Raw genomic sequence first — 19,653 nt, 5'->3', positions numbered from 1 at the left:
ACTCAATTATATAGGGATATCAGATAGCACAGGAAAGTATCACCAGTCGTGCATAAAGTCATTCGTATCTTACGAACAGCTTCATGAAACACAGACTTTGTCTTTCTCGCTCCATCCATTTTCTGTTTCTAACGATTTCTGAAAGTAGGCCCAATGCTGGATCAATTCGGTGAAACGACGTTTGCTCCGGCGACAATTGGTCCGGGTATTATTTTATATAGGGTTAGGTTTACTATTGCAATAGGCATGATTTAAGAAAATCATTTTTAAGTTTCTTAAAAAAAAAAACCGAGGGATGGGCTATTATCTTCACTAAGGGAGTTCCAGAATCTCGGGCCATCATACAAAACCGTTCCGCGGCCCCTGGTAGCCTATACATTAATGATCATCTTGTACTCCATCCTTATCATTATCATTATGATCATACTTGTTACAATTATGATTCATCATAGGCTCCCCCCCCCCCCCCCCTGATACGGAATATAAACTTCCCCGGGGATATGATAATGACAGCAATATAGACTCGTTTTGGGGGATTTATTCAACAATTTCTGACATTTTACTATCAAATCATAGAGCTATCTCTGTTAGCTCCATGATCAAATGTATATATGGTGATTGGAACCAACGTAGTTCAGCGGAACAACCAAAATACAGAGACTGAAGCTTTTGATCTAATGCCCTCCCTCTCAACCACAAAGCCCCGCCCCACACAACATAAGAGTCGGATGACGCAATCGCTCCCAGTGATAATAGAACCTGAATTGAGTTGTCTTCGTTCTGTAATGATTCGTATCAAGTGTCAGATCAGAGAAATACTTTCCACTGTATTACAACAACGGTCATTGTGGTAGGCTGTTAATGTTAGATATTAACCTATAACTTTAGTTTATAGAGAACTCCGGAGAGAACTTGATTTTAAGGCAAATGCTATGTTTTGACTCGTGTGTTTTTTCATTACAGGAGCGCCCGTCACGATGCTACACAGATGCGGCAGTCTGGTCCTGTCTCACCCCGAATGGTCGGGGATGAAAGCGGCTGGTTTCCGTCTCGTGGGATCTGCTGCACCGGGGGTGGGAGTGGTTGGCATTCAGAATTTCCTGTTAAGGTCTCGCAAAGATGGAAGAGCCACAATTTCCACTAATATTTGTAGGACCAGGCAATGGAACAGAATAAAGGTATCTCTTTCTAATCTATTTTTTTAATTGAAGTTTCTGAAATTACCTAGATCTACCTATAATTCTGTTTAAATGTTTTTATCAAACATCAACAGACAATTTATATATATTTCCTGCTCCCACTGAGTCCCAGTACATGTATTTAATTGCAATCATTTCATAGGTTTTGCTTTATATATGGCCAGTTTTAGTATTAATCAAGTTTTTGATGCTTTATATGTTCAGTGCATTTTTAGACTTTTTTTTAGTTAACATAAATTTTCCAGTCATTTTTATGTGTTTAGCTTATAACATGATAAATCATGTAGGCCCCCTAATAATTTTCATGTGCTCAATTGTCCATTATAGAAACATGATACTTTGACATTTTACTTTTTTATGTTCACATTTACTATATCCTTGTATGCACCGCTTTGTTCGAATTACCCGATAGATATTTCATTTTGTAATGTGTTTTGAGAACAGTATATCATTTCTTTGTCTTCTTATCTTTATTGTTCTTTTTTCTTCTTCTTTTCTTCTTCTGTTTTTTTCTTCATTGTATTTTTCTTCTCCTTTTTCCCTTCCTTTTGTTCCTCCCCTCCACTTCACCTTACTATGATTCCTAAAGTTGTAATATCTCACTGATGCCTTTGTTTAAGTTAACTTATTTTTTCATTGTATTGTCCATTGAACACTGGTTTTTAAATGTTTACTATGTCAATTGTATATTATCTTCCACATGGCCCCAATGGAAATCAGTCTGTGAACTGTTGGGGCTTTTTAATCATGTATAAATAAATCAATCTTATCTTATCATGATTATGACCTCATTTCATTGTTTTCCTGATCTAATACCTGGAAACTGAGCTAACAAAAATGGTGATAAAGTAGACCCTATTGTATAAGATATTGTACTCTTAGTGATTAAGTACAGGGCTACTATTCACCATTTTTTAAATGTTTCCTTTTCTTTTAAATTGATACAAGTAGGCTATAAATATAATTGATAGTCTGTATAATATCTGTTTGACTTATATTTTGATGTAAATGAATGAAGAAAAAAAAAGATTTTCTCTGATTGTTCCAAAGATTTCTATTTTTTATCATCAACTATTTTATATAATGATAATACTAATATGATAATGACAGTGTTCATGATGTTAATAATTATTGATAATACTGATAATTAATAAAAAAATTAATAATAATAAATATACAAATATACCAGGCTTTGAGTAAGTATAGCGGGAATTATTCATCCGAGGTTGGACTGGCATTACTATTTTAAATAGTGATTTTGCCAGTACAACCAAAATACTTTCGAAATAAAGGCCTTAGGCGGTATTCTGAGGTCATTTTATCTTTAAAATATTTTATATCTTAAAATGGAATTAATATTCTGAGATGACATTTCATCTCTCAGATAAAATTTTTAATTTTACGTGTATCTTGCATATCTACAGAAGATACGCAGCAGAACACTCCCTGCGTAGACATGCCCATCGTGTATCGAAATGAATTTTGAAGCACGTGAAATGCCTTAAATACTCCTTTAAAAATTTTCGACAATTTTACCGAAATTGGCTTTCCAAAATTGTGCGATGAAAGACGCCTTAATTTTCACAGCAGCTAGTTTCTAATCGACGGTTTGATGTTTTTTTTATGCAAAATCTTTTCAAAATTCTGTGTACTGTTAGCAATCTTTTTTTTCAAGATTTCGAGCAAGTTTCAAGCAAGAATTTTCACAATGTCAGTGGGTGTTGATTTCACACTTGAAAATTCATAGGTGATACTTTTTGAAAACTAAAATGTCTTAAATATTTTCATTCAAAATTTCTGATAAATTTCAATAATTTTTAATGAGAAGTTTCAAAATGCTACAATTTCACATCATCCACTTTAAAACTCATCAGTGATGATTTTGATAAAAGAATTATGTAGAATTTTTTGTAAAAGTTTGCAAAATTTCTGCAAATTTCTAAACATTTCACATATTTTCTTCAAGAATTTTCAATATCCATTTATTAATTGCGTATGACTTTGACATTTACTTGAAAATTCTTTCTTGGTGGTTTTTAATGAAAATATCAGGTAAAAGAATCAAATACCGGCAATTTTCCGGAAAATTTCGGGAAAATGTGTAATGAACTAAATTGCACAATGTTTTATTTCACAGAAGGTACCTGAAAATTTGTTATACGTTATATTTAGTAAAAATTACCCCCCCAAAAAATCTGGTAATTTCCGCAAAATGTCCGGAATGAAATTTTTCTACCCTATAACGTTTCAATATTGCAGCGTTTACTAAAAAAAAAAATTATGTTTTACAATGTTAAAATTACCCCTTAAAAGGTTCCCGCAAAATTACAAAAATTTTCAGCAAGACCGTACAATTGATTAATAAAGCATTTTCTTTAAAAAATTCTGAAAAATTAGGTCCAGAAAAAATTTGCAAAAATTTAAACAGGTCATAACACACTGATGCTGTGGGTGAAAGTGAAAAAACACATTATTTGTAGAGAATTGTCTTCACTTCATCATATCGAAATTCAAGAGAAAATTGACCAGTAATAACGAAGATACGGTCAAATATCCATAAATAGGTTTGACGTAATTGCGCAATCTTCAGATGAGATTTTGGCTATATCCAAGAGTGAGGAAAAATTGGGGGTCAACGGACTCCCTGAGAAGCTACAGTGAATATTACATAGGCATATTTTTGCCCACTTATGACTTATTTTGCGAGTTTTCACGCACGTGTAATGCAAATTTGAATGGACGCGCATTCCCGTATTATTGGTCGTAAGAGGCTGAATGAGGTATCAAATTAATAAGAAGATAATGGACAATGAACAGACATAAAATAAATGACGACTCGAAGATGCATACTGATGGTAGGTGCAAGAACGCGCACGCATACCTGTGCGCGTGCAAATTCATGACATGCTCAAAATGGTCTGAAACGTACCCAAACTTGACCACGGTTGATTTGGGGAATTTTAAATTTTTGACACGCGCGTACGTGCGTGTCGTGACCTTTGCATGACCTCTGATGACATGTCCTGTCACCGGAACTTGATATGATGCAAATATGGATAATTTTTTATTAGTTGCGGTGATGTGATCAATAATTTAATTTTACAAAATGGCGCCTAGATGACGTCATCATGATTTGATAACCTTGAAAAGTTTCGCGATTCCATAATAATGTCCATACATGAAATGAAAATCAAGAAATTTGACAAGCCCGAATTTTAAAATGAAGTGGGAACAAAATTTGGCAATAAAAATAATTAAAAAAAAAGTAAAATCTGACAAATATAATAGGTGATCTGTCACATTCATGACAGACCACCTAATAATGATAATGAAATAAAAATAAAATAAGTTTCAGCAATGATAATCTACATTAAATCAGAAGTCAATCAATTTCAAATAATGGAATACAAAAAAATAAGTGGAATGTGACATTAATTTGCTCATGTATTGAGCCCTGTCTCACAGAAATAATGCAAAACTTTCCTTTTCTGATATATATCAGTGTTTTTATTTGTAATTGAAGTTATGTGTATTTTCTTTATGGTTGTAGGAAAGTAATAATATTATCCTGAATGGCAGCCCAGGAGCAGGCAAGACTACAGTAGGAAGGATTGTTGGCAAAAAGCTTGGTATGGATGTATTAGATGTTGATAATGATATATTGGAATCTGTATGGGGTATGCCAGTCAGTGAAAAGGTGAGAACCACAGCATCCAAATCAGATATCACTTTGATTTTTTTTAGGCCACTGGCAACCCATTCGGGTCACAGAGGCATTCTGATTATGTTTATGGATGGTTATATAAGAAGATTTTCTATAAGAATCAGAGAAACCTTGAACTCATTTAAACAAATTAGTAATTCTTTAAAATGATCAACTTTTTTTGTATACCTGACCCCCATTTTTCTCAAGTCTTACTTCACTTCATAAACTGACCAAGGCATGGTCCTTTGGGAACATTACAGGCTGTCGTAAGAACCAGAAACCAGAGACAGAAAATTTCATGAAGGTCCCACATATAGGTGGGGTCGGACCTACATGGAATTGCCCAAATATATCTCATCTTCTATAATTTCTCCTCGATTGGGTTCATAACTTTGCTTCCATTCAGGCTGTAAATAATTCATTGAGACTTCTTTACTCTCAGTCGTTACCACTAAAATCTCAACTCTAAACTTGATTCTTCTACACATACTTGACTTATGATGGGGTTGTAAGGTCAAAGGTCATATGAAAAAAAAAATTTCATGATAGTTAAAGAAACAGTTTGTAAATCAGTTTAAAGTTTTGTGCGTTTTGTGAATTATGTGATGAATGATGATATGAGAATATATATATGTTCACCAAGTTAAAGGTCAGAGCGGATATTCTCTGTACAAATTTAATGTTTTGCTTTTGCTATTATGTTTTTATCGAGGCTTTGGTTTGTTAATTATTTCTCTTTTTTGTTTCTTTGTGGATTTTTATTCTTTCTTTCTCTCTTTATTTCTCTCTCACCTTTTCCTTGCTGACTCTATCATCATGTAGCTCTTTGAAGTTGGAGGAGAAAACTTTGTAGAAAAAGAGGGGGAAGCGCTCCTCACCTTCACCCCTCCCCCAGATACAGTGGTGACACTCACTGGCTCCAATGCCATGCATGGTGAAGCTATGTCTCACATCTCAAACTATGGCCCGATCTTATTCCTGGATGTCAAGAACGAAGACATCCTCCAAAGACTAGAAGCAATGAAGGTAAATCGCATTGTTGGGCAAGAGGCCGGTGTCTCAATGACGGAGATCCTGGCATACAGGCAACAGTTCTATGAGAAATCTTACAGTGCGCGCATCGTCTGCGAGGCTGACGAAGCACAAGAGAGCATCGCTGGAAAGATCGTTGAAGCCGTGGCTCGATTAAAGAACAACAGCCCGTACATTTCAACGAGGAATTGTGGAAAGAGTTCGGGAAAAGATTTTCTGAGTGCAGTTCTGCAGGGTTTGGCAGAGGACGGTGGCCTGTTTGTTCCTTCAGGACAGCTTCCGAAGATGACCTTGAAGCAGTGGGAACGTCTTGTCCCGTGCACCTACCAACAAAGAGCTCAGCGTATCCTGGAGCAGTGGATTCACCCTGCTGACCTCCACCCCTCCGTACTGAATGGAATGATCCAAAAAACTTACACGTCAGATGCTTTCCAGTCTGAGGATGTGGTGCCGGTCACTCATCTAGAGGGAAACCAACATCTGGTTGAGGTCTTCCATGGACCGACTGCATCTTTCAAGGATGCTCCTTTACAACTCATGCCTCATTTCTTCCGAGAAGCAGTTAGTCAGAAAGGAGATGCAAAGTAAGAAAATTACTTTTAATTAAAGAGATGTACATGTTGGTATTGATAAAGTATGCCAGTATTTTAAAGACTGCAAATAATAATAGTAATAATGGTCAGTCTTTGTATAGTACATAACACATAACAAATATATCTTTATGCACTTGAGAAAACAAAGGAGAGGAAGAGAAATGTTGATGAGTTCATTTTGTTGAGGAAGTCTGTGCAAATTGCCATTGGGGGAATCGTCATTGACTAAAATAGCAGTAGGCCTATGTCATGCAAATAAAATGATAACACAGGTAGATAAGGGGCAATTCCATAAAATGATCAACCTTTTTGTACGTCCGACCCCCACCTTTCTCAAGTTTGACCTTCATAAATTTTAGCAAGTCATAGTCCTTTCGGAACATTACAGAGGTTCATAAGAACCAGAAATCAGAGACAGAATATTTCATGAAGGTCCCATTATTAGGGGGGTCAGATGTACATATTTTATGGAATTGCCCCGGGGAGCCACTTACATTGACGAGTGGATACCATGCGCGACCAAAAAACACGTTAAAAGGATGTCTTTTTCACGATAGGGCACGTTACGTACATAACGTGATAAGGGTGTCAAAAACACAAAAATAATGAAAAAAGGGTATCTATTTTGCTAGGAAAATTACGTGTTTAGGGTCGAATTTGCGGGGATGATAAAACAAAATTAAAATTTTTTATTAAGGATGTCCTTTTTGCCCCAACACTTCGTGTTTAGAGTCCGATTTGTGCGAGGTGTAGAAGCTGGGGTCGTACTAAACCAAATATGGTAAAACCGACGACCGAAGGACCCGTAACAATAAAACATTATTGTACTTATTTAGGGGTTCATTTCAGGGAATATTTGCCAAGAGTATCGTTTTGTTTCCAATACTTGTTAAGGGGTGCATTTTCAGAATATGGAAATTACGTGTTTAGGGTGCTTTTCGAGACCCTAGGGTCGCGCATGGTATCCACTCGTGAATGGAAGTGGCCCCCCCCCCCGGGGAATTGCCCTAAGGGAGATAGATAGGGAGAAGCCGCAGCCCTTTTTACTGTGCCTACTCCAGAATTCTGTGTCCGTATTGATAGTGAAATATATCCCATATTGACACCATTTTAACTTTTTATGATTTTTTTCTCAGATATCTTATATTAGTAGCCACATCTGGTGATACAGGGAGTGCAGTTTTAGATGGATTTGGTGCAACAAGTGGTAAATCTAAAAATAAGAAAATTGTTTCTAATTGTCAACTTAGATATACCATAGGATGAATTTCATGTATAGTTTAAGTATTCTTTTAAGTAGTATAGCTGTGAAAACATGATGCATCCGTAAATACAGTATTTTCTCAAGCTAATTTATTTAAGATATGCAGATGTTGTTAATATATATATAATATTTTTGTTTATTTTCAACACTTTTTTTTAATTGCTAATTATATTTTTGTCATTGATTTTAGATATATAGCCATATTATTAAAGATGTCAAGAAAATGAGAAAAACCTCTGGCTCTCACAGCAGCACCTCATAGTCCAGTCTGTATATTAATTCAATTTAATTAACACCACAAATAGCTGTGAGAAACACCCCAATATGTCTGGTGGAACGTGGCTGTATCTGTACAAATTATCTTGGAATGGCACATTCAGTAATATGTAAATGGATAATTCATTTGACTTTATAAATTCAAATCCCCTGGATCTCTTGGTATGACTTTGACTAGGATTGACAAACTTTTATTTTCTTTGGTAAAAAAGAAACACTGGACAATAAAGTGGAATGAATCTTGCAAATAAATTATCAGTTCTTACATTGTCATTTGATAGTTGTTAGCAAATTGTTCTCATTGTATTTCTGTTAAACTCCATTCAATTACATGAAGTCAACAGTTTCAGTAATGCGATGGGAGTATTTTGATTGATATTCAAGGTGATCAGGTGGTCTTTAGTGAAGTTAATAATTCCTTATGTTTATAGTGCGCGGTGGCGATGCTGATGTTTGTTCACTCTCTTTCTGCTTTCCAGTAACCAATGGTGATGATGATGTATCTGTGATGGTGTTCTATCCCGAAGAGGGTGTTAGTCCAGTCCAGAAGTCTCTTATGACTGCTGTCAACAGTCCTAATGTCAGAGTCATAGGTAATATGCAAATGGAGATGAATTATTTTAGATAACTAGTGTGCAGCATATACCACAAAAAAAGAAAAATTACAATTACTCTTGGGATAGAAAGAAATCTTTCAGTGCTATTTCTCAAGCTTTATTGTGCATACCGGTATCACTTTTTAGCAATCCTGTGTGATGTTGTTTTTAGTCACTAAAAGATAAAGTATAAGATGAGTACCGGTAATACCAAATGAAAATATATGTCCTTTAACTCTCAGCAGAGGCTGGCTTTTACCTGTATTGTTGCTGAAATAGTACATTTGGATGAAATTCATAGACATATTTACTCCGTATTTTTAGTTTTGATAGGTTACTTTGTTTAATCTTTTGTTCCTCCTAATCCCAAGGTGTTGAAAGTGATTTTGACTTCTGCCAGTCTGCCATCAAGGATATCTTTTCATCCGAGACCTGCATGCTCCGTCACTCCCTTCTCAACGATTACAACGTAAAGCTGAGTGCAGCAAACTCCATTAACTGGGGGCGTCTGCTACCTCAGATTGTCTACCATGCGTCCTCGTACTTGGATCTGGTAAGGCAAGGTGTCATCAGTGTAGGGGATCCTGTTGACCTGTGTGTTCCTACTGGAAACTTTGGAAACATCTTGGGAGCGGTGTATGCCAAGGTATGGAGGGCTTAGATTGATCAAATGCCACTAAGAACATGTCCTTGAATGCCCTTTTTGATTGTCCCTCTCATCGGCTTTGGATTTTTGTTGTGCCCTAAAGAAAAGTAACTATGCCGTAGAAATTTAAGGTATCCATATGCATGGTCATGTGTGCTATGGTAAAATTGAATGGAAATTACATTTAGTATCGGCCATTCATGCTTAATAAAGGTCTATTGATGTCATACAAGGACAGGAGAGATGATTTGCAAAATATAAATGCTTTCAAATTGTTAATAACCTCTATTTTTTCATAGGAATCCATCTTAAAAACTATTCTAGGAAAATCTTTCTTTTTTTCTCTTCAGGATAATTACAAACTTCATGAAAATCAGGTTTGGGACTATTTAGCCCAAGCAAGAAGCTATCAAGAAAAAATTCAAGAACTTGAAGTTAACATATAACTACAAGTGACATGTTTATACCATTTTCAGGTATCAGAGTGAGATTTTTTTAATGTAAAATGTTACCTAATCTCATTATTGTTAATTTAGCCTGCATGATTGTTGCAGTTTTCATAGTACGAGAGGCCTAAAGGCTGAAATCAATTTTAAGTCAGGGAAACTAGGTTTACCATTGATTTGATTTTACCGCAAAAAGTAATTTCTATATCTGTTTGATAAAATGCCCCTCTGATTTTATGAATCACATCCAAATTACAACAGGAAGATGGTGTCCCTGAATCTTAAACCTTTAAAGGGGAAGTTCACCCTGAAGAAAACTTTCTTGTAAAAATAGCAGAAAAAATAGTCAAAAATATTGGTGAAGGTTTGAGGAAATTCCGTTAAAGGGTAAGAAAGTTATTAGAGTTCAAAGTTTTGGATTTGTGACGTCATAAACGAGCAGCTGTCCCATGTGTTATGAAATATAAAATGCATAAATTTCAAATTTTGTATGGTTCCTGATGACTTAATTTTGTTTTCTTTTCATGATCGGGTGTGAAACGATTTGTCTATTGATATACAAAAGTTATAGTGAAAACCATTTTCAATTTTCTGAGAAAATGACATTTCATTGATTTTTTACCATTCGCTATGTAGGAATGCTGCTCGCATATGACGTCACAAATCAAATAATTGAAATTCTGATAACTTTTTAATTATATGATGAATTTTTCTCAAACCTTCGGCAATATTTTTTATTATTTTTTCTGCTATTTTTACAATAAACTTTTTGTCAGGGTGAACTTCCCCTTTAAGCCTTTAGGATTCAGAGAATTTAATTTCTGTTCAATTCAAAATATTTATCTTCTATTAATTTTTTCAATTCAATTCAATATATTTTCATTTTCAGATAATAAACAACAAACATATACATACATAATATACAAAGCAGAATAAACGTCACATTAGATAGGCCTACTTCAGTTACAAATAATATTATACAAAACTGTTCGGTAGATGAATAATTTGTAGTTTCAAACACATTTTGATAATGAAATAATTAAAAATTACATTTCAGAGTAAACATATTAAAATGAAAATGAGGGACTTAATAAAAGGCAAAGTTTATATTAGTAAGCCCCTGTGGAAATGAATATTGATTTTAACCTTAGGCAATTAAAATTAGGGTAGGGTAGATAAGATAAATTTTAACAAATAATATTATGGGATTTGATAACAAAGAGAAAGCTTCTTAAAGATGATATCCAATATGTACAGTAATGAAAAATAACATGTATTATTGAAAAATGGAAACCTCAAAGAAGTTTTAAAAAAAATAAAAGAATTAGTAAAGGAGGTTATGGGTAAATTCAAAGTATGTGACATTGATCAAGTCGATGGATAAATGAGGCAAGACTACAAGAGATCGTCAATTTGAACAATTAAATAGATGTTCTTATGTACATATTCTGTTTGTTTGTTTGTTTGTCAGTTGATGGGTATTCCTCTAAGAAGACTACTCTGTGCTTCCAATGTCAACAATGTCTTGACAGACTTTCTACACACCGGGGTATATGATCTTCGACAGAGGCCTTTGAGGGTGACCATGTCCCCCGCCATTGATATCCTCAAATCTTCAAATCTTGAAAGGTACTGTACCTGCAGGTTGATTGTCTTGTATTTGGCATATTTTTTCTTTCTATATCAAGAGCCTTTTTATGTAAATCTATAAATAGCATGTTCAGAGATGCCAAGTTAAAAAAAAACGTTATGCGTGACATTTTTATGACTCGGCGTCTCTGTGCGGGTGTGGCCTGAACTTACACTTGTACGTTTTGAAAAGGCGCGCGTGCGAGATATGGGCTTCATCATGATATCGATCCATACTACAAAACCATGTGATGGACGCACGCCATTCATCATATCACGTACTAGCTGTGCGCTGACTGCACTCTCGATTCGTCTCGCGTGTCGGGGTAGACGCAACGGCGTGCAAAGGCGGTCGGCCAGTGCGTATAATCTAGCGAATAATGCTACTTTTTCTCTTTTTTTTCTGTTGGGTCGCGATGCGTGAGAGAAAAAGAGTGCCATGCATGAGATCGTGAGACGGACCCTGGATGTGTGAGGCTCACGCACAATGCGTGAGACTTGGTAGCTCTGCATGTTACATACTTTTGAGTATATTTGTCAATATGGCTTACCTACTACTCTGCATTTGTGAGACTGTAGATCATAATTGGCATGTGTGTATGATGATCTCTGAAGGAAAATAAGAATATGTTTTATAGATAGTCAATATGCAAATGGGGAAGCCTTTTTCATTAATTATTTCTTGTGTATTTCATAGTTTAGATTATGAAATAATTCAAATTTAATTGCGTTAAGGTACCAATATTAATGTATTATATTATATTAATCAATGTATTAAATTATATTAATCAATGAGTTTTAACCTGGGGTTGTCATTTTTTCAAGCAATCTGCTTATGATGACAATCCTCCTGCAAATTGTAAATGTTAACAAATTTGGTATGAGATCAGTTTTGTTTGTAATGATAATTTTAGTACATTTAGTTATGATTCATGCCAAAAAAGTTCTCAATATTCTATGTTTGTTATGTTATGGAAAATGTATTATATACGAATGATGTAATTGCAGAAGTAAACAAAAAAAAACAAAAAAATATGGCTGGCTACTCACCACTTGTTTTGATAGTTAGGTGCATTTTATAACCAACATTCATTCTTATATCAGTATAATTACACATGTTAATCCATAGGTTGAATTGAACTTGATTGAACGTAAGTTAAGAGCGACTTTAATAAGAATGACTCATGATCCTTTCTTACGCGCTAAACCATCGCCAATAAATATACCATTTACCACAAGAAAGGATAATTCTTAAAGTCGCTTTTAACATATGAAGAGCTTTATGAAACACCCACCAGGTCTGTTGTCAAATTCAGAGGAAAATGTCATCAAATGGTGTTCAATGTTTGACCAGTCAATAGAAGGATTGAACACATTTTTTTGATTCAGGGACCCATGACACAAAGCATAGCATTTGGCTGATTTTTTTTGTGATTGACTACATTGATCATTATGTACAATCAATCATACAAATCAAATGTGTGATCGCTCGCTAGGTTTTGTGGTACAGGCCCCAGTATGGCTTCAATGTAACAGGAAAGTGACAGTAATACAGGTAAACTTTTCAAAGCCTGGTGCACACTATGATCTGAATTTCAAAGAAATTGTACTAAAATTTGATATATACAATCCAACCAATAAAATATTAGCGATCAGACTTCAGAATTGTGGTAAGAATACCGAAATCGAAATTCAGTCCAGTTCGAGCCTCCCTGTATCAATAAGAGGAAATCTAAATCTTAATGACGTCATCATTGGCTGCGACATGAAGCCGATTTTGACTTACTCCGACTCAGGGCTTGCTGCAAAGGACAATGCCGGACTTCAAATGAAATAATTTAACTATTTGGAACTTCTACATTAAATATAAAGTAATCTCGTCCACTCATTACATGGTCTACCTTCATTTAGTCTACTGCCATTCCGTCCATTAACATTTCGTCTCACAACCATTTGGTCCAATCAATACTTCGTCTAATCACCAGTTCGTCTATGACCATGTCGTCTCATAACCAGTTGGTCTTATATATGTTTTATTTTTATTCATTTTGCCCAATAAACACTTAGTCTAATTAGACCAAATGGTATATGGACTAAATGGCTATTGGACCAACTGGTTATTAGACAAATGGTGAGTGGACAAAATGGCAATTAGACCTTGTGGATAGTGGACGAACCGATGGTAGATCAAATGATAGTAGACGAGTTGGCAATTGGATGAATTGGCATAAGAAAGAATGAAAATAAACTGGTAAATTTACCTGTATTGGATCCATAAATTGATTTTCCTATCCTCAGATTATTGTTTCTTGCCACGGACTGCAATGGTCCACAAGTAGCCAGTTTCTATGAACAACTCCAGGAGGAACGATTCTTCCAAGTACCAGATAATGTAAGAATCACAAATTAATGCATTAGTATTTGCAGTATATGGTGATGATAATGAACAGCATTTGTAATTGTATAGCTCCATTTATCTGTCAAAAACATTCAATGGGGCTAGAATTCCATGTGATTTTTGACAAGCACATTTTCTAAACATATTAGGAAGTTTTCTCGTACTTCTTTACAACAAGCTGAATTGCATATTGTCGTTGATAAAATGAAGTTGTTTTGGTACCATAAGAAACTACTCTATTTGTGTATACCAGATGATTACATTGGTGCTGAATTAAATGACTATTATTGTCATCACACAACATAAGTGCTATGTTAAATGTAAATGATACATTGTAACCAAAATAGTTACATATGGTCAGTATTTATTATGAAAGCCCCCCCCCCCGGAATATCTGTATAACACACACGGAAGTTTTAAAAACAAATTGTTTTAATGATCTTCACATGCTAATCATGATAATCATAATTTCAGATTTTGAATTTCAGTGAATTTATACCAAACTCTAAAGTTACGTGTTATGTAATGCTGCGACTTGATTCTTCAATCTTGTTATCCAGGTTCTGACAAAGATTAGAGAAGACTATGGTTTCCATGGTGATTGGTGTGATGAGGAAACTTGTTCTAAGGCCATCAAAGAAACCTTTGAAAAAACAGGTATGAGTTTAGACAGCCATTATGATTAACTGTATTAAACACTCAGGCTGTTGAATTCCAAAAACATCTTGAGTTAGAGCAGAATATGCAATAGCAATATCCACATAACCAATTTTCTTTTTCCATATAATTTGTTTGTAAACACATACCTATAACCAAGATCTTTTGCAATCCTCCCTACTCCTTAGCTGTTTAGATTTGTCTAATACTATAGGGTTTGATATGTTTTATTACTGACCAATGAGAACTTGAGAGGCAATCTTCCTTGTCACCTATTTCCAACAGACCAATTCTGGGTTTTTCTTAATCGTATCTCTTCATTTTATGTTTTGTCCTGTAGGATACCTTCTAGACCCCCATACGGCCATCAGCAAGGTGGTAGCAGATCGTCACCCCTCCGACGATGGAGCTCCGATGCTCATCTGTTCCACCGCTCACCATGGTAAGTTTGCATCCGATGTCCTCGGCTCCCTAGGTCACAGAGCAAATCACTCTGATAGACCCGACCTCCTCCTGAATCGACTCGGGGATTTGAACCCCCGACCTGGCAGGCATGTGAACCTGGAGAGGTCGGTGCGGAACCCTAGGGTTCAGAAGAAAGTTGTGGGTGCTTCAATGGAGTCTATGATGAAGGAGGTGCAAGATTTTGTGGAGGAAAGGATAGGGAACTGAGTGCATTCGAAAATCAGTTTATTCGCTTTTCCTGATTAGATTTTGAGGGAAGTATATGACTTTGTGCAGGATAGGTAAGAGACCAACTGCATTTTGAGCTTTTAATGTTTTAGTGGCAAGAAGGATGAGCTCAACACACTTTTATTTATGTAAAAAGTGCTTTCTAGTCAAACGTCTTTCAGACGTAGCTATATTTTCTCTACATGGAAAAGAGACCAAACTGAATTTTAGCTTTTAGTGGCAAGTTGGATGAGCTCAACACACTTTTATCCATGTAAAAAGTGCTTTCTAGTCGAATGTCTTTCAAACGTAGCTATATTTTTCTCTACATGAAAGTATTAGCCTTGGGAAGCTTTTTCCCTTATTTATTGTTGTTAGGTGATTGTTGTCAAAAATATAGTATGTCATTTTCATCACCGTTGTATTTTGAACAGTATGTTTTGGGGATATATTTTGTAGCCTTACCTTAACACACTATGTATTCAGTTAATCTGTAACCTTTTAATACATGTACAAGAAGTAAAATTAATAGAGAAATGCCTCCATGCCTGAAGATATTGTACAATATGCTGTAGAGTCGCACTGATAGACGTGTCCTGTAACGCGTGAGACATGTAGAATCAGAACTATAACTAGTTGCAAATGACTGAAAAGAGACAATTTCTCCAAATTACAAGATAGGATCCCAGAAACCCATGTTTAAGTAATTAATTTTCTTTTAAGTTATCTTGAAATACCTTTTACTTTAAGTGGAGACGGCCATCCATTCAAGCCATAATGCATGAAACGCAGCTTTCTGCTTTCCATACCACATTCATTTCAGCTAAAAATGGTGACTAGAAATGTATATTTCATATGGCTTGTATTTTACATTAAGCACTTTTAGAAATGCACGTGGACATAGTCAACTGGTACGAGATGACGTCATTTTTTAGCGTTCCATATGCCTCAGGTCCTCACACACGTCCACTATCAGAATCGAGAACCTCGACACATCCATTTTGCGGTTCTCCTAAATCATAGTCGACGTGCACGTGAGTGACGTCATTTAACCGCTCAAGCTCAGCATGAAGTTCAACCTTTCCCTTTTAAAACACAGTTTTAAGTGACTTTTTCTCAAAATTAATGTAAGTTGTACGATGCATTAAGTTTATCATATTTGAAATTGCTTTTTGATCTCCAAAATTTATATCGATATATATCCTAACTCGCGTAAAAAGGAATCAAAGCAAGTGAAAGGGCAAGTGTGCACAAGTTGCACCTTCGCATCGCCCGACCGGGTCGCCAGGCGATGGTACGCCCAGATCTTCCGGGTCGGACAGCGTGTCATGACCCGCTGGTATCGTGCTGTTTCAAGTGGACGTACGTACACGTGTACAAGTCGAGTGAAATCTAAAGTCATCCGATCTGTAGTATGAGGGCAGACGACGACGTTGACTCGAGCGATCAGAGGACTGCTACGACGTTCTCGTTCACTACTCCTAAAAGTCTCTATTCTTTGAACTGTTGTTACCAATTATACCATGTATGATGCTTTTTGTTGGAATGCAGAATTGAACAAAATAACTTGACTAACTTTTGTACAATATCTTTGGGCAGGGAGTTCTATATTATTATTACACATGTTCATGTACAACCAGGATTTTAACAGCCTGACTCAATTTGCCTCACATTTACTTAGTATTCACCTAGATGGGCAAAAAAAACCCACACATATCTAACTTTTGCCTTTGTCTTGCTTCTGAAAAGCTATGACAAGAATATTTGAACAAATTATGTTGTTAGGTACTAAAATAAAGCTAGACTTGAACTTTTCGCAATGGATGACTAGTAACAATATTGTTGCTTGCAGAATTTAGCATCCAATTTGGTCAAAATATCGGCCTGGAAGTAAGAACCTTTTTAATTGTTTTAGTCCTTTTTTTCAGATTTAACTTCAAGCAAAGCTTGGCTGTAATGTTGTATCTGTAGCCAGGTTGCACAATGTATGTTTTGATTTCTGGGGCATGTTACAAAACACTTGCAATCAACTAACATCAAAATGCAGGCTTCTGATTGGTTGAAAATCAAATCGAGTTTGCTTTTCAGAAGTATGTTGGATTGCAAATTGTGATTCAACCGGACCGTTGTTTTTATAGGACGAAATGCGATACCATTTCAACTAATATCGAAACCGGTTCCTGAAGGCTATCACAACAGGCAAGTTGTCCTTAATCGATATCCCCAAGGAAATGCTAGTGCCTCATCATCTATCAAAATGAAGGGGTTCACTGATATTGTAGTCAATGGTCCGTATTCTGAAGTCAGGTTTAAATGAGACCATGGTCTAATTCTGTGCTAAAATTATGGGAAGCCAAAAGTGTCAAAATTTTTATTAAGTTATATGTTCTTATGTTCACTGTGCTCTTTCCTGATTCATCGATGGTGAAGACAATCATCTATTTATACTTCCTAGACAATCATGAATGATTTGAGAGCCAAATGAGCTGAAAATGATATATTTTCTGTTAGTGATTTATGTAACAATTGGCTATCCATACTTAAACCACAACTTTAAACCTGAGTTTAAGTTAAACTCAACTTCAGAATACGGGCCTATGACATTAACCTGCATGGAATGATTCCTGTCAACAGTAGAGATTGCATGAGGTGCATCAAACATAGCAACAATACAAAATTTGATTTATAGAATATTCATCATTTATTATGGAATACTTCACCTCTGTGTCTCAGAAAAGAAACATCTACAAATTTCATTCAGAGAAACCTGATCTATTGTGAAAAGAAATTCAAAAGAGTGAAATGTATTCAAATTGAGTATATCTAGCAAAAAACACAAAAAATTTGAAGAATCTCGGACACCTCTTTTATGCCCATTGTTTTGCAGCTCATGTTTAATCATATTTAGATCATTCAGCTGGTGAATATTTTTCTTTACTCGTTTTTTTTTTCATAAGCTACAGCTGAGCCATTTTCCTTCACTGTTATTGGCTCTTTTGCTAGTTAATATCTATTTCATTAATATTACTTCGTAAATCATTCCTGATATTAGTTTGGAAACAATTTTAGAGGTCTAAAAGATGCCTTGATTACAGCAATATTATGATTATAAACCATAAGAATAACTTATTACAAATTGCAATAAATACAGATGAAAGTGTAGAAAAAGTTATTTGATGGTTCTGACTACTTTGTGTGCAGTTGGTGGGCAATTAGTTATTATATTCCCCACAGGAATGTCAAATTTCAAGTATTGAATATTTGTACAATACCTCGACCAGCTGAGCATTTATTGATTTACTCTCATACAGTATTAATTGCATATAATGGTGAACACGTATTAACAGAGTGCAAATACTATCCAAGGCTGTTCGTGGTATGAGTCACACCACATACCTCTGCACTGTAGTTCACACCGGAACAGGTTTTTTTTACACCTTAACAATTACTGATTAATTACAAACAGTATGAAAGAGTGATTTATCAAAAATATATGAACAAGGACATTGTGTTGTTTAGAAGAGAAATGCATACTGAAAGCCGCCATTCTTTCAGGAAACCATTAATGATGTGTGATGGTGGGAGCTGTAGGCCGCCAGACACTATGTCCCGTATTCTGAAGTGGGGTTTAAGTATATCCCTGGTTTAAAGTTGTGGTTTACTGTGGAGAGCCAATTGGAGCAAATCCCTTACAGTACACATCCAATTTATTTATGAAATCACATGACACCCGAATTGTTCATAATTGTCTGGGAATGATAACTTAAGTTTTTTTCTTCATTGCGAAAGCAAAAGGAAACAAAATGGTAAACATTATATACATTTTCAATTTTTTTTTGGCTCCCTATAATTAAAACGCAGATTTAGACCGTGGTCTAAATGAAACCTGACTTCAGAATACGGGCCAAAGACGTATACTGGAAGGTTTATTAAACAGCAAGGTATACCCCAGGAAAAAAATGATGTGAATAAAGAGAGAGATATCAAGGAAGCATGATGCTGAAAATCCCTTCAAAATCAGATGTAAAAAAAATGAGAAATTTGTTACATTTTAAATTGTTGCTTATGTTCACAAAACAGTTGATATCACTCCCTATATCATTTTCATTTTACAATATTATATTTTTTGCTAATATCACAATTGAGGCTCTTCGGCAAATCAGAATAGGTTACAACAATGGCAATTCCACATCTTATAGGGAGAAATCAATCTTTATTTTACATTAAAACGAGGAGAAAATTAAGACATTTCATATGTCATACATATCATACAATTCAAAGGGGTTGGTGATGTCAATTCTATCCAGAGCCTGCATTTAACCGTTTTCTGATATCAAGCAAAACTTTGACATGTCATGACTTTTCATATTTAACATCTCATTTTGATGTCCTTTATATTTAAAACAGTACGCTGATATGCCCTTGCGACATGAATTTTCTATTGCATGCATCGATTCATGAATGATTGCTTTGTCTGTAACGCTCAAGTGATTCTTGTCTAATCTAAAGAATTGAAATTAAGATCACAACAGTAGCTGG

The 19,653-nt window shown here is 35.3% G+C and overlaps 1 protein-coding gene across 2 annotated transcripts; it reads left to right on the top strand.

The window, feature by feature from the left end:
- Window positions 1-752: 752 nt before the first annotated feature.
- Window positions 753-17,477, top strand: LOC121411848 (threonine synthase-like 1). 2 transcript variants are annotated; one of them, XR_005969548.1, is made up of 12 exons: window positions 753-850; window positions 964-1,178; window positions 4,750-4,896; window positions 5,728-6,521; window positions 7,667-7,737; window positions 8,550-8,663; window positions 9,038-9,312; window positions 11,230-11,387; window positions 13,686-13,779; window positions 14,346-14,442; window positions 14,783-15,220; window positions 15,346-17,477. XR_005969548.1 is itself a non-coding variant. In XM_041604719.1 (11 exons), the coding sequence occupies exons 2-11, from the start codon at window positions 978-980 to the stop codon at window positions 15,112-15,114; spliced, it is 2,283 nt and encodes a 760-aa protein (XP_041460653.1). In that variant the 5' UTR covers window positions 753-850; window positions 964-977; the 3' UTR covers window positions 15,115-15,298. The 2 variants fall into 2 exon arrangements, 1 of the variants encoding a protein (XP_041460653.1); XM_041604719.1 differs by lacking the exon at window positions 15,346-17,477 and having other exon boundaries at window positions 14,783-15,298.
- Window positions 17,478-19,653: the final 2,176 nt, after the last annotated feature.

This window comes from Lytechinus variegatus, chromosome 3, assembly GCF_018143015.1.
Source record: "Lytechinus variegatus isolate NC3 chromosome 3, Lvar_3.0, whole genome shotgun sequence".
Lineage (NCBI taxonomy): Eukaryota > Metazoa > Echinodermata > Echinoidea > Temnopleuroida > Toxopneustidae > Lytechinus > Lytechinus variegatus.
Note: the sequence above shows the minus strand (reverse complement) of the source record. Positions and strands in the feature narration are given on the sequence as shown.

Coding starts and splice junctions, on each gene's coding strand:
- LOC121411848 (XM_041604719.1), top strand. CDS start 978: ATGCTACACAGATGCGGCAGTCTGGTCCTGTCTCACCCCGAATGGTCG. Junction 8,664..9,037: donor TCCTAATGTCAGAGTCATAG/GTAATATGCAAA, acceptor CCTAATCCCAAG/GTGTTGAAAGTGATTTTGAC. Junction 11,388..13,685: donor AAATCTTCAAATCTTGAAAG/GTACTGTACCTG, acceptor TCCTATCCTCAG/ATTATTGTTTCTTGCCACGG.